The sequence below is a fragment of the Microcebus murinus genome, chromosome 18 (assembly GCF_040939455.1).
Source record: "Microcebus murinus isolate Inina chromosome 18, M.murinus_Inina_mat1.0, whole genome shotgun sequence".
Classification (NCBI taxonomy): Eukaryota; Metazoa; Chordata; class Mammalia; order Primates; family Cheirogaleidae; genus Microcebus; species Microcebus murinus.
The window spans coordinates 16,406,623-16,419,131 of NC_134121.1; the positions used below are offsets into that span (position 1 = coordinate 16,406,623).

General features: G+C 37.8%; 1 protein-coding gene across 2 annotated transcripts in view; it reads right to left on the bottom strand.

Annotated features, from left to right (window-relative positions):
• Window positions 1–12,509, bottom strand: part of ZZEF1 (zinc finger ZZ-type and EF-hand domain containing 1) — a 122,792-nt gene that overhangs the window by 90,357 nt on the left and 19,926 nt on the right. For both annotated transcript variants that reach the window (XM_075994227.1, XM_075994226.1), the window contains exons 3-8: window positions 9,360–9,554; window positions 7,488–7,659; window positions 5,611–5,810; window positions 3,932–4,142; window positions 1,618–1,734; window positions 173–351 (exon numbers count right to left, since the gene is read on the bottom strand). In XM_075994227.1, the coding sequence (XP_075850342.1) occupies window positions 173–351; window positions 1,618–1,734; window positions 3,932–4,142; window positions 5,611–5,810; window positions 7,488–7,659; window positions 9,360–9,554 (1,074 nt within the window). The remainder of the gene's footprint in view (window positions 1–172; window positions 352–1,617; window positions 1,735–3,931; window positions 4,143–5,610; window positions 5,811–7,487; window positions 7,660–9,359; window positions 9,555–12,509) is intronic.

Genomic DNA, 12,509 nt, shown 5'->3' on the forward strand with positions numbered 1-12,509 from the left:
ACCCCAAAGTTTGATACTCAGAAGAGATGTTCATCCAGGAATCATGGAATTAGTATAACCACCCAGTCCATAAACTCCCCCAAAACACAAGAAGATGCCAGGAGGTCACATGGTGAGGATGGCTTTATGATTTGTCCCCTGCTGGCATTTCTGTCACACCCAGGTCATTTACCATATTTGAGGAGCAGGTTCTGTCTGACTGATGCCATGGACGAAATGAGGGATGAGGCATCGTACTGTGTGTCCAAGTGGTCAGTGATGGTACACAGAGAGCTCATCACTTTCGTAACACTTCCTCTTGCTAGTGCAAATGCCAGAAGAGTCAGTTCTACCTCTGGGGTAGAACAGCAGCTATAACCAAAGAGCGGAAACTTTTTACTTCTTAAAAACATGAGAAAATACAAGTAACTCAAACCCCATGTAATTGATTACCCTAAGTAATGTTAACATACCATATGCTCTCTATAGGTTTAACAGAAATATTTTTTCAAAATCCTTAATATAACCTAAGGAAAACTAAATCAACCCAGAAGATCAAGGAATTAAATCCTCAGTTCTATAACCTTTAATCTTTAAATACTAAATAATACTAATAAGCCAAAAATAACTGAGCTGCTGCAATAGGCTTCTGCTATTAAGAAGCCCTGGGTAATGAGTTGGTTTGGCAAGAGAGATGAGGGTTTATGCCTTGAAGTACCAAAATTTCATTTTAGATCTACTCCACATCACTCTTCTCTGCCTTTAATTTATTTTTTTATTTTTTATTTTTTTTGAGATAGAGTCTCACTTTGTTGCCCAGGCTAGAGTGAGTGCTGTGGCGTCAGCCTAGCTCACAGCAACCTCAAACTCCTGGGCAATCCTACTGCCTCAGCCTCCCGAATAGCTGGGACTACAGGCATGTGCCACCATGCCTGGCTAATTTTTTCTATATATATTAGTTGGCCAATTAATTTGTTTCTATTTATAGTAGAGACCGGGTCTCGCTCTTGCTCAAGCTGGTTTCGAACTCCTGACCTCAGGCAATCCGCCTGCCTCAGCGTCCCAGAGTGCTAGAATTATAGGTGTGAGCCACCGCACCTGGCCTCTGCCTTTAATTTAAACACATTACACTGAAACTTTTAAAATTGTCTAAAAGTACACTAAACCTTTAAAATTGGCTCAGAGACTGGTCAGGGCTCACTGAAGCAGAGCTGAGTGTCCCCACACTAAATAGTCCCCTTTTATCAAGCTATCCAGGTGCCCTTCCCCAATTCTACAGATAATCAGGTTTACCAGACCTGTGTGTGAAGGACGGCAGATTCTAAATGAGGGCCACAGGCTGGGGACAGGAGTGAACTGGGAGGCCTTGCATTTTGGACTTTGATACAGACATTTATTCTTGCAAAATTGGAAGACTATTTCTCCCACATTCCCCAATTCTTGAGGTCAAGTGATATTTCTGGATAATGGAGTTTAGATGGCTAAATTATTATGTCTCTTTCTCCTCAGCTGCTAAGAATGAGCCAAGTTTAGTGGTGATCTTAAAAAGATTAAAATTTTTTTTCAAAAACAAGACCTAACAGACACATACGCCCTCCATCCCCCATAGAAAGTTCACCTCATCAACCTTGATTTTACCTAGTTATCCTTATGAGGAAACTGTCCACTTCTTCCAGCACATTGGGAGACAGGAAAGTGGAGAAATCTGTAGATCCTGGTGAGAGGGAAAGTGGAGGCATGTGCTGCAGTGCCTTCCTAGAAGAGTGAAATGTGAAATCAGAACAAAACTAGGCCAAATATTAGACAAAAAAATAAATTATTAAAGTTTGTGCTGGTTAACCTCTTACAAATAGATAATGGTCTCACCAGGAAGCTGGTACACAATATAAACCAGCCCCTTTCCCCAAGAGTCACCGTCCTAAGTAGTTTAACAGAGTTTCATATTTTTTCTTTCTCTTGGGAGTTCCATTTTGCCCTGTTGAATAAAAGCTTATTCAATTCTTGGGAATGCAGCCTTCATTTTAAGTAGAATGAGCAAAAGACATATATACTCTACAGAAACCCTGGAGTTCTTAGAAAAACTGACCCCAGAGGCAGAGAACTTGCGGCTCCGCAGAAAATTTATTTTATATGTAGGATTTTAAGATCTGTGTTATCTAAAGACGTACCATGAATTTTGTTTTCTCCTAAACAGATCAGCATCCATCACTTTCTCCCTTCCTGTCGTATTTCTTGGCCTTTCCACCCTAATGTCTGTTTAATGTTTCCCTTTTGTCTCCTTTTATATTTATCTTTCTGAATCCTTAGATTTACCTCCTCTGGACTAGCATTCGTCTAACTAATTAATGAAACAAATCATTACTGAGTCCTACTATGTGCCAGAGAGTATGGTAGATGAGTGGGTGGGTATACCATGAAAAACTTGAGAGTATGCCTTGAATGTATCAAAAAATAACTCAAATTTCTACAATTGACACTTTATGATATCAGCAATGAGAATCCTGGAAACAATTTTATTTCTGCATTTCAAAATAGAGACAACATGGCAAAGCTAACACTGTGTCAGCTTCTACTCCGCTCTAGTATCTTTTCCTATCTACTTAATGAGCCATCTTTGGGCTGTACCAGCATGGTGGCTATGCTCAGACGCAGCTGATCGATGAGGTCTGATCACTTGAGTAGCATGTATCGTTTACTGAATTTATTTCCACTGATATAAGTAAACACTTTTGTCTCAAAATATTCTCTTTTTTTTTAGAGAGACAGTGTCTTGCTCTGTCACCCAGGCTGGAGTGCAATGGCACAATCAATCATAGCCCACTACGGCCTCCACCTCCTGGGTTCAAGTGATGCTCCTGCCTTTGCCTCCGAAATTCCTGAGATTATAGGCGTGAACCACTGTGCCCAGCCAACCAAAAATATTGATTTTCTTACCTACTTTTCCTCATTTATCTTTTTTCTAATAAATCTTTTATTACAGAATAGTTTTAGATCACTGATATTAAAAAGTCAGGAGTATATGAAAATATCATTGCAGATGAACGAGTACAACTAAGTAGGGTTATAAACTTTAAAATACATCCATTCTTGCAGGGCATGGTGGCTCACGCCTGTAATCCTAGCTCTCTGGGAGGCCGAGGCGGGCGGATAGCTCGAGGTCAGGAGTTCGAAACCAGCTTGAGCAAGAGCAAGACCCCATCTCTACCATAAATAGAAAGAAATTAATTGGCCAACTAATATATATATATATATATATAAATTAGCTGGGCATGGTGGTGCATGCCTGTAGTCCCAGCTACTCGGCAGGCTGAGGCAGTAGGATTGTTTGAGCCCAGGAGTTTGAGGTTGCTGTGAACTAGGCTGACGCCATGGCACTCTCTAGCCTGAGAAACAAAGTGAGACTCTCAAAAAAAATAAATCAATAAATAAAAATAACTAGATTCAAACTGATCCATCATTAACTGGTTGTGTGACCTCAGGGAAGATCACAATATCCTCATCTATAAAATGGAAATAGTTTTCACAGGTACATTTCAGTGTCAGCAGGTAAAACATCAGCAAGCATCTGAAAATGCTCTATCCAATATAAAGTCCTATACAAACATGAGCAATTTTTCCCCAACGGATAAGAAACAGGCACAGCATGAGTGACCCTCTCATAAGACTGGTCCGCTTAGTAAGCTGATGAAGGAGGACTTTAGATGAACTGTGTGAGGAGGAGCAGGAAGGTGGAACGGGCGCTTCTTCACAGTCTGTGGAGTCAGAACATCAGCCAAAGAGAGCAGCAGCATGGAGTGAAGGGCACAAACAGGAAACACTAAGGCACCAGGGGCTGAGCTGGTGATCGAGTCATGATGATCAATGATCGAAGGCTGCTCAGTGACACTCCCTAAAGGATCAGAGAAGAATGAGTGCATCTTGAAGGGGCTGGAAAATAGAGAAAGTGACTTACTGAGTATTGTGCAGCACTGTCTGGACAAAGGCAGGATTTGTCTCCATGGAGGCCGTCACCAGAGATGTCAGCAGAGACCAATACCATATTGCAGAAGCATCTGAGACTGAGACTCCAGCCTTCTTAACTCTCTGAAAGCCAACAGCTCTCAGACCGTGTATTCTAGTGTCACATCCATCGCTAAGACAACGCTTTACGTTAATCTGGACATCTGTCAAGCACAAACAACAAATTCAGTATTGGATTAACTTCTTTAGTTCAGCAAATGCTAGGCTTCCAACTAAAGGCAAAATAGTAATTGATATTCTGAAAATTCTACAGATATATTTTGATGACAGAAATAAATAATGTGTGCAATGGAACTAGTATATAATAAACTTGTCAAAAAGCACTGACAAATCTAAGAAATCATAAGAATAATGTGTAAAATTAAGGGTGGCTTAAGCCTTTACATCACAAAACTTCTTAGGAACTCAATGAGTCTTGAAAGTTAGAGAGTATTTTAACAATCCTGATTGAATACATGGTATAAGACCATTTCTAGAATTCTCCCTAGGGTTCTGAAATTTGGATTGAATCATACAATAGTAGCTGGATCATAAGCAGTTGTATTTCTTTTTCGTTAGTAATCAAGTCCAAATAGATGACACTGACATGACTCACTTTTAAGAAATGTCACAATTTTTTATTTGGGTCAAAGAGGAGGAGGTGAGAAGTTAAAAAGGACATAACTTAGAGAAAAGACCAGCACAGTATGAGACAGGAAGCTTCTACTCCACAAGCTTAACTACTTTTTCACCTAGGGGTGAGACACAAAGACTCTACCTCCCTACTCAGTTCCTTTGAGCAAAGTAAGAACACTTCTTTTGGCCCAGGAAAGCATTAGAAGAAATGAGACAAAACATGAAGCATTCCGGCTCCCTGAATGAAATAAGCCTGGAAAGAAATCACAGAATTGTGATTATTTCCAAAATTCTATGTGTGAAGCAAGGTTACAATAGTATAAAACTGGAAACCACCTAAATGTCCAAGAATAAGGGGTGGGTTAAAATTAAGGCATATTGTTACAACACTAAATAAAGGTGTTTGTGAATATGATATGATAACACACTAAAAAAATTATAAAAGAACATACATAGACTATCACCATTCTTATAAAAAGATATGTGTATATATATGTAAAATATATATACAACTATATTTTTTCTTTTGTGTTACAAACTTACATAATATATCCAACTATAATTTTTAGAAAAAAAATTTGTGTATATGTGTGTGTATGTATGTATGTAAAGTAAACCACACACACACACACACACACACACACACACACACACACACAAATACAAGAAAAGGTCTGGAAGGATCCACACCAAGGTAGTCACAGTGAAAATCCCAGAGTAGTAGGATTTTGAATATTTTTCTTTATCTACATTTTTCTGTTTTTTCAATTAAAAAAAGGAATAAAAGATTTTTAACTAAAAAAAAGTTTTCCTACCTTTCTGTAATTTTTAAAAACACTTAGTAGATGACATAATGATCACTTTTGTGTATATCCTAAGGAACAAATCAAATCTCAAAAAAAAAACCTAACAGCTTCTCCACTTCAGAGGTCCTCCTGCTAAAAAATATTACTTCTCTTCCTCCCTTCGCCATTCCCTCAGTTCTGTGTCACTCACAGGGCTGACTGATGTTGGCATTTTCCAGCAGTGTCACGTAGCCAGTGACATTGCTGGGGATGTGCACATCTCGGACTTCCTGAAGATCGCTGGCATTCCTCCCCACAGCCACTGTCACCTGCTGGGGCATGTAGCTCTGGTCAGTGGCAGCCACTGCAATGGATAGGTGCCTGAGCACAACATCTGGCTTCATTTTTAAACTGGAAAACACAGAGGACAGAAACTACAAAAGTTTATATGGGTCAAGAACTGACAGGGTCCACAAGTCCCATCTCAACGATCTTATTTGATATCAAATTTAATATACCCAGAGACTAATTTCCCTAACAACTACTAACTTGAAATGCTGGTTATGAGTTTCAAAGTCCTCATGACCCTCCCCTGCTTCTAAAAAACATTTCAGTTCAAGATTAATCTTACCACTCTTTTTAAGCCACTGGTATAAGCAGGAAATAACTGTATGAACATTCTAACAAAATCCTTTTCCCCAGCACAAAGCAAATTATAAATTCCATGCAAACAATTGAGTATATTCCCTCATCTGTAAATTTTATGGCTAAGGGTCAAATGTGCCCTCTAAGGGAAAACAAGACAACTATTTCTATTTTTACGAATTGGAAATAGTCCATTTTCTCAGGGGACAGGTGAAAATTTTGATAGCAGCTTTAGAACATCTAGAAATACTACAGTTTACTGTTATCAATTCCACTCCAGGATTCCTGACTATCCCATTCCATCTCCTAAACTGACCAATTCAGTTGCATACAATAGATTTAAAAAATATACAGAAAGGGCCTGGGCATGGTGACTCATGCCTCTAATCCTAGCACTCTGGGAGGATGAGGCAGGTGGATTTTTTGAGCTCAGGAGTTTGAGTCCAGCCTGGGCAAGAGCAAGACCCCATCTCTACTAAAAATAGAAAGAAATTAGCTGCACAACTAAAAATATATAGAAAAAAATTAGCCAGGCATGGTGGCATATGCTTGTAGTCCCAGCTACTCGGGAGGCTAAGGCAGGAGGATTGCTTGAGCCTAGAAGTTTGAGGTTGCTGTGAGCTAGGCTGATGCCATGGCACTCTAGCCTAGGCACTTTAGGCAACAGAGTAAGACTTTGTCTCAAAAAAAAAAATATATATATATATATATACACACACACACACAGAAAGGATCTTTTTCTGCCAAATCTCAGAAAAGGGGGAAAAATTTAAAATAAGGAAAAAGGCAAAAAACAAAACATAATCACATGTGATATAAAAAGTACTTGCCCCTTATGATACTAATTTTCCCAAGAAACTATTTAAAAAAAACATCTAAAAATCAGTACTGGCCGGGCACAGTGGCTCACACCTGTAATCCTAGCACTCTGGGAGGCCGAGGAGGGCGGACTGCTCAAGGTTAGGAGTTTGAAACCAGCCTGATCAAGAGTGAGACCCCGTCTCTACTAAAAATAGAAAGAAATTAATTGGCCAACTAAAATATATGGAAAAAATTAGCCGGGCATGGTGCGGCATGCCTATAGTCCCAGCTACTCTGAGGCTGAGGCAGGATTGCCTAACCCCAGGAGTTTGAGGTTGCTGTGAGCTAGGCTGCTGCCACGGCACTCTAGCCCGGGAAACAGAGTGAGACTCTGTCTCAAAAAATAAAAAATAAAAAATAAATTAAAATCAGTGCTATAAAATATTAGTCAAATGCTATTTCCTCCTTTAAAACGTCAAGAAATTAACTATGTTTATGAATATATGACCCAGGTTACATGATTTTACAGGATTCCTTTGATTTGATTCTTAAACCAGTCTCACAGATAGCTACTAATGATAAGAAAAAAAGTAGAAAACATTCCAACATTTTAAAAAATAAAAAAAGCATTCTAGCACCCACCGAATCCAGTGCGAGCGGGCACTGCCATCTGACTGCCAGTAGGAGGATGTTTCTCCATTTGTCATCTTGTCGACGTCTGTAGGGTTGGAGGATGTTTCTATATAAGCATAGCACTTTGCTACTGACTTGAGTTTATCCATCTCTGGGCTTCTAGTTAAATCTCCAGGGCTTTCTGCAGGGGAAACCAGTTTATCATATGACATCTCTTTTGCAAAGGAAAAAAAAAGGTCATTTAAAATATTTAACAGAAGTATGTCTGGCACTTTGGCTCCAGAGACATTATAATGTTCCTTAAAATCTCCTTCCAAAGAACACATTGGCCAAGGATTGCCCCAGCATCTCATTACAGTGCAATATTTAAATTACTTATATATTTGCAAAACTATGCCAAGAGAAGAAAACGATGTTTTATAGTGTCACTAGTCTTCTTATCAATTCATACATTTTATATACATTATCTAATGTATATACACAAATATATACAATAGCTAATATTTACTTGAGTGTTTATTGTGAGCTGAGTACTCTTCTATTCATTCTCTATGTACTAATTCATTTTAGAAATGAGGAAACTGAGCTGGGCATGGTGGCTCACGCCTATAATCCTAGCACTCTGGGAGGCCGAGGCAGGAGGACTGCTCGAGGTCAGGAGTTCAAAACCAGCCTGAGCAAGAGCGAGACCCTGTCTCTACTATAAATAGAAAGAAATTAATTGGCCAACTAATATATATAGAAAAAATTAGCCGGGCATGGTGGCACATGCCTGTAGTCCCCACTTACTCTAGCCTGGGCAACAAAGAGAGACTCTGTCTCAAAAAAAAAAAAAAAAAGAAAGAAAGAAATGAGGAAACTAAGGAACAGAGAGTTAAGTAATTGCCCAAGGGCAGACTTACTAAAAAATTTAGTCAGTCAATTGAGTGAGTCAATTAATAATATATTACAAAGTATATTTTTGTTTCCTAGAATGTTCTTTGACTCTGCTTATGATATATTTTTGCTGTAAAGAACTTTATATTTCCATACAATCTAATTTATTAATCCTTTCCTTTGTAGATTCTGGGTTTCATGCCTTGCTTAGAAAGGTGGTATCATACTTTACGAAGTGGAATTATTTTCTTCTATTATTTTTAGCACTTTTTTCACTTGAAATGTTTGATCCATCTGAAATTTATTTTAGTGAATGGAATGTGTTAAGAATATAGTTTTATTTTTTCTCCAAATGGCTAACCAGTTGCCCTAACCCTACTTGCTGCACTTCACCTTTCTATTATAACACTGACTTTATCTGGTAATGTATTCCCATATGTACTTGGGTCTATTTCTGGACTCAATTATGTTCCACAGACCTGTTTATACACATCATCAACTTTTGTTATTATAATTGAGCCTGTAGTGGCTTCCCTCATTTATTCAAAAAATACTCATTGAGTTCCTACTATGTGACAGACAGAGTTCCAGGTGCTAAGAATAAGGAAGCAAACAAGACCTACAAAATACAAGTAAATAAATAACACTACAAGCTCAACTAACAGAAAGTGCTATTTATTGGAGTTCAGTTGGAATTGGAAAAAAAAAAAAAAGTGCTATTTAGACCATTAAGCCTGCAAAAGTGATGTTGACCAGAAGGTGGGGAGAGGAAAGGCATCCCTAAAGTCACACCTGAATAGAAAAGTGAAAGATGAGAAATTAGTTGTGTAAAGAAAGGAGGGAAGCAGGGAGGGAAGGAGGAGAAAGATCACATTCTTAAGCTACAAACTGGTTACTATATTGTCAGAAATAAAGGCAAGGAAAAGGATTGGCTCATTTCATTAATAAACACTACATTTAGAAATGATGACAGAGTATTTTCAGGAGAGCCCCTCAAACACATACCCTTTTCTTTTTGCACTAGTTGATCCAGAGACTCCTTCAGAACTGAAGACCTCATGGTGCACATGTTATTGCAGTGCTCCAACATCGGGTAGGGTATCACCGTGCTAGAGATCCGATTGCGATGCAGGAAGCGCAGTATCATTGACGCATGAACACCAAGGCCCTCCTTTGACTCTGAAAATATGTCTATAAAACCTAAATAGACAAAATCCATTGTTGGTTTTTTAGGGAAGCCACAATAGTTTCCACATCCGCTGTCTGGTGGCCTATCCAAATTGGCTGAATTAAAAGCAGCTATTAACAATCTTCAGCTTTAATCATATTTGATATTTTCAGCTTTAATCATTTAAAAATCTAAATAAGTTTTAAAGAAATGAACCAGTAGCAATCTCAGTCTAAGAATTTATTTCACTTCAGTTGAACAGAATTTTAGAAGACTTAGAATAATGATTATTTGTTTCAATCCAAACATTAGAAACTAATAAGCACTTAAATAACTAATTAGAGGTTTTTAAAGAAGTTTTACATATAGAATATAGGCTAGGAATAAAGTTTATTGCATTAGAGAGTAAAAGCATAACTAATTTTATACTAAGCTATATAAGACAATGATAATGACAATAAAACCCCTCCCATTACCACAATTTCCAACTGCATTTTCCAATTTATAAGGTTCTTCCACATACATCATCTCATTTGGTCCTCACAACAAGATCAGGGGGCATACATAGAAGGTACAGGTATCCTTGTTTGATCATATCAACAGAATGAAGGACAAAAACCATATGATCATTTGAATTGATGCTGAAAAAGCATTTGATAAAATTCAATATCCCTTCATGATTAAAAAACTCTCAAAAAACTGGATATAGAAGGAACTTACCTCAACATGATAAAAGTCATATGAGACAGACCCACAGCTAGTATCATACTGAATGGGGAAAAACTGAAAGCCTTTCCTCTAAGATCTAGAACAACACAAGGGTACCCATTCTCACCACTATCATTCAACACAATACTGGAAGTTCTAGCTAGAGCAATCAGACAAGAGAAAGAAATAAAGGGCATCCAAATTGGAAAGGAATAAGTCAAATTATATTGTTTGCAGATGCTATCTTATATCTAGAGAAACCTAAAGACTCCACCAAAAAACTATTAGAACTGATAAACAAATTCAGTAAAGTTGCAGGATACAAAATCAACATATAATAATTAGCAGCATTTCTATATGCCAACAGTAAGTACTAGAAAAAGAATCCAAGAAGGTAATCCCATTTACAATAGCTACAAATAATAAAATATCTAGGAATAAACTTAACCAAAGAAGTAAAAGATCACTATAAGGGAAAACTATAAGACATTGATAAAATAAGTTGAAGAGGACACACAAAAAAAATGGAAACATATTCCATGCTCTTGGATTGGAAGACTCAATATCATTAAAATGTCCATGCTACCCAAAGCAATCTACAGATTCAACGCAATCCCCATCAAAATACCAATGACATTCTTCACAGAAACAGAAAAAATAATCCTAAAATTTCTATGGAATCACAAAAGACCTAAAATAGTCAAAATCATCCTAAGGAAAAAGAATAAAACTGGAAGAATCACATTACCTGACTTCAAATTATACTACAGAGCTGTAGTAGCCAAAACAGCATGGTACTGGCATAAAAACAGATACATAGACCAATGGAACAGAATAGACAACCCAGAAATAAATCCACACATCTATAATGAACTTATGTGAACTTATCTTCAACAAAGGTGCCAAGAACATAGAGTGGGGAAATAACAGTCTCTTCAATAAATGGTGCTTGGGATAACTGAATAACCACATGCAGAAGAATGAAATCTGACCTTTATCTCTTGTCATATACAAAAATAAAACCAAAATGGATTAAAGACTTAAATCTAAGACCTAAAACTATGAAACTACTAAAAGAAAACATTGGGAAAATGCTTCAGGACATTGGTCTGGGCAAGGACTTCAGCAATACCCCCAAAGCACAGGCAACCAAAGCAAAATTGGACAAATGAGATCCTGTTAAGCTAAAAAGCTTCTGCACAATGAAAGGAACAATCAACAAAGTGAAGAGACAACCCACAGAATGGTAAAAAACATTTGTAAGCTACCCATCTAGGATTCATAACTAAACTATATAAAGATTACCAACAACTTGGTAGGAAAAAAATCAAATCTGATTTAAAAATGGGCAAAGCATCTGAAAAGACATTTCTCAGAAAAAGACATTCAAATGGCCAACAGAAATATGAAAAAATGCTCAACATCATTAATCATCAGAGAAATGCAAATAAAAACTACAATGAGATTTTACCTCATCCCAATTAAAATGGCTTTTATCAAAAAGACAGGCAATAATGAATGCTGGTAAGGATGTGGAAAAAGGGGAACCCTTGTACACTGTTGTTGGGAATGTAAATTAGTGCAACCACTATGGAAAGCAGTATGGAGGTTCCTCAAAAAACTGAAAATAGAACTACCATATGACCCAGCAATCCTACTGCTGGGTATATATCCAAAGGATGGGAATTCAGTATATTGAAAAGACATCTGCTCTTCCACCTTTACTGTAACACTACTCACAATAGCCAAGACATGGAATCGACCTAAGTGTCTATCAAAAGATGAATGGATAAAGAAATTGTGGTACAGGCCGGGCGTGGTGGCTCATGCCTATAAACCTAGAACTCTGGGAGGCCAAGGCAGGCAGATCGCTGAAGTTCAGGAGTTCGAAACCAGCCTGAGCAAGAGCAAGACCTCGTCTCTACTAAAAATAGAAAGAAATTAATTGGCCAACTAAAAACACATAGGAAAAAATTAGACAGGCATAGTGGCGCATGCCTGTAGTCCCAGCTACTCGGGAGGCTGAGGCAGGAGGATCACTTGAGCCCAGAAGTTTGAGGTTGCTGTGAGCTAGGCAGGCGCCACAGCACTCTAGCCCGGGCAACAGAGTGAGACTCTGTCTCAAAAAAAAAAAATAAAAAATAAAAACAACTGATCTCATGGAGATAGAGAGTAGTATGATAAGTTACCAGAGTATGAGAAGGGTAACACAATGGGGGGATAAAGAGGGAATGGTTAATGAATGCAAAAATATAGTTAGTTGAAGTGAATAATTTTGA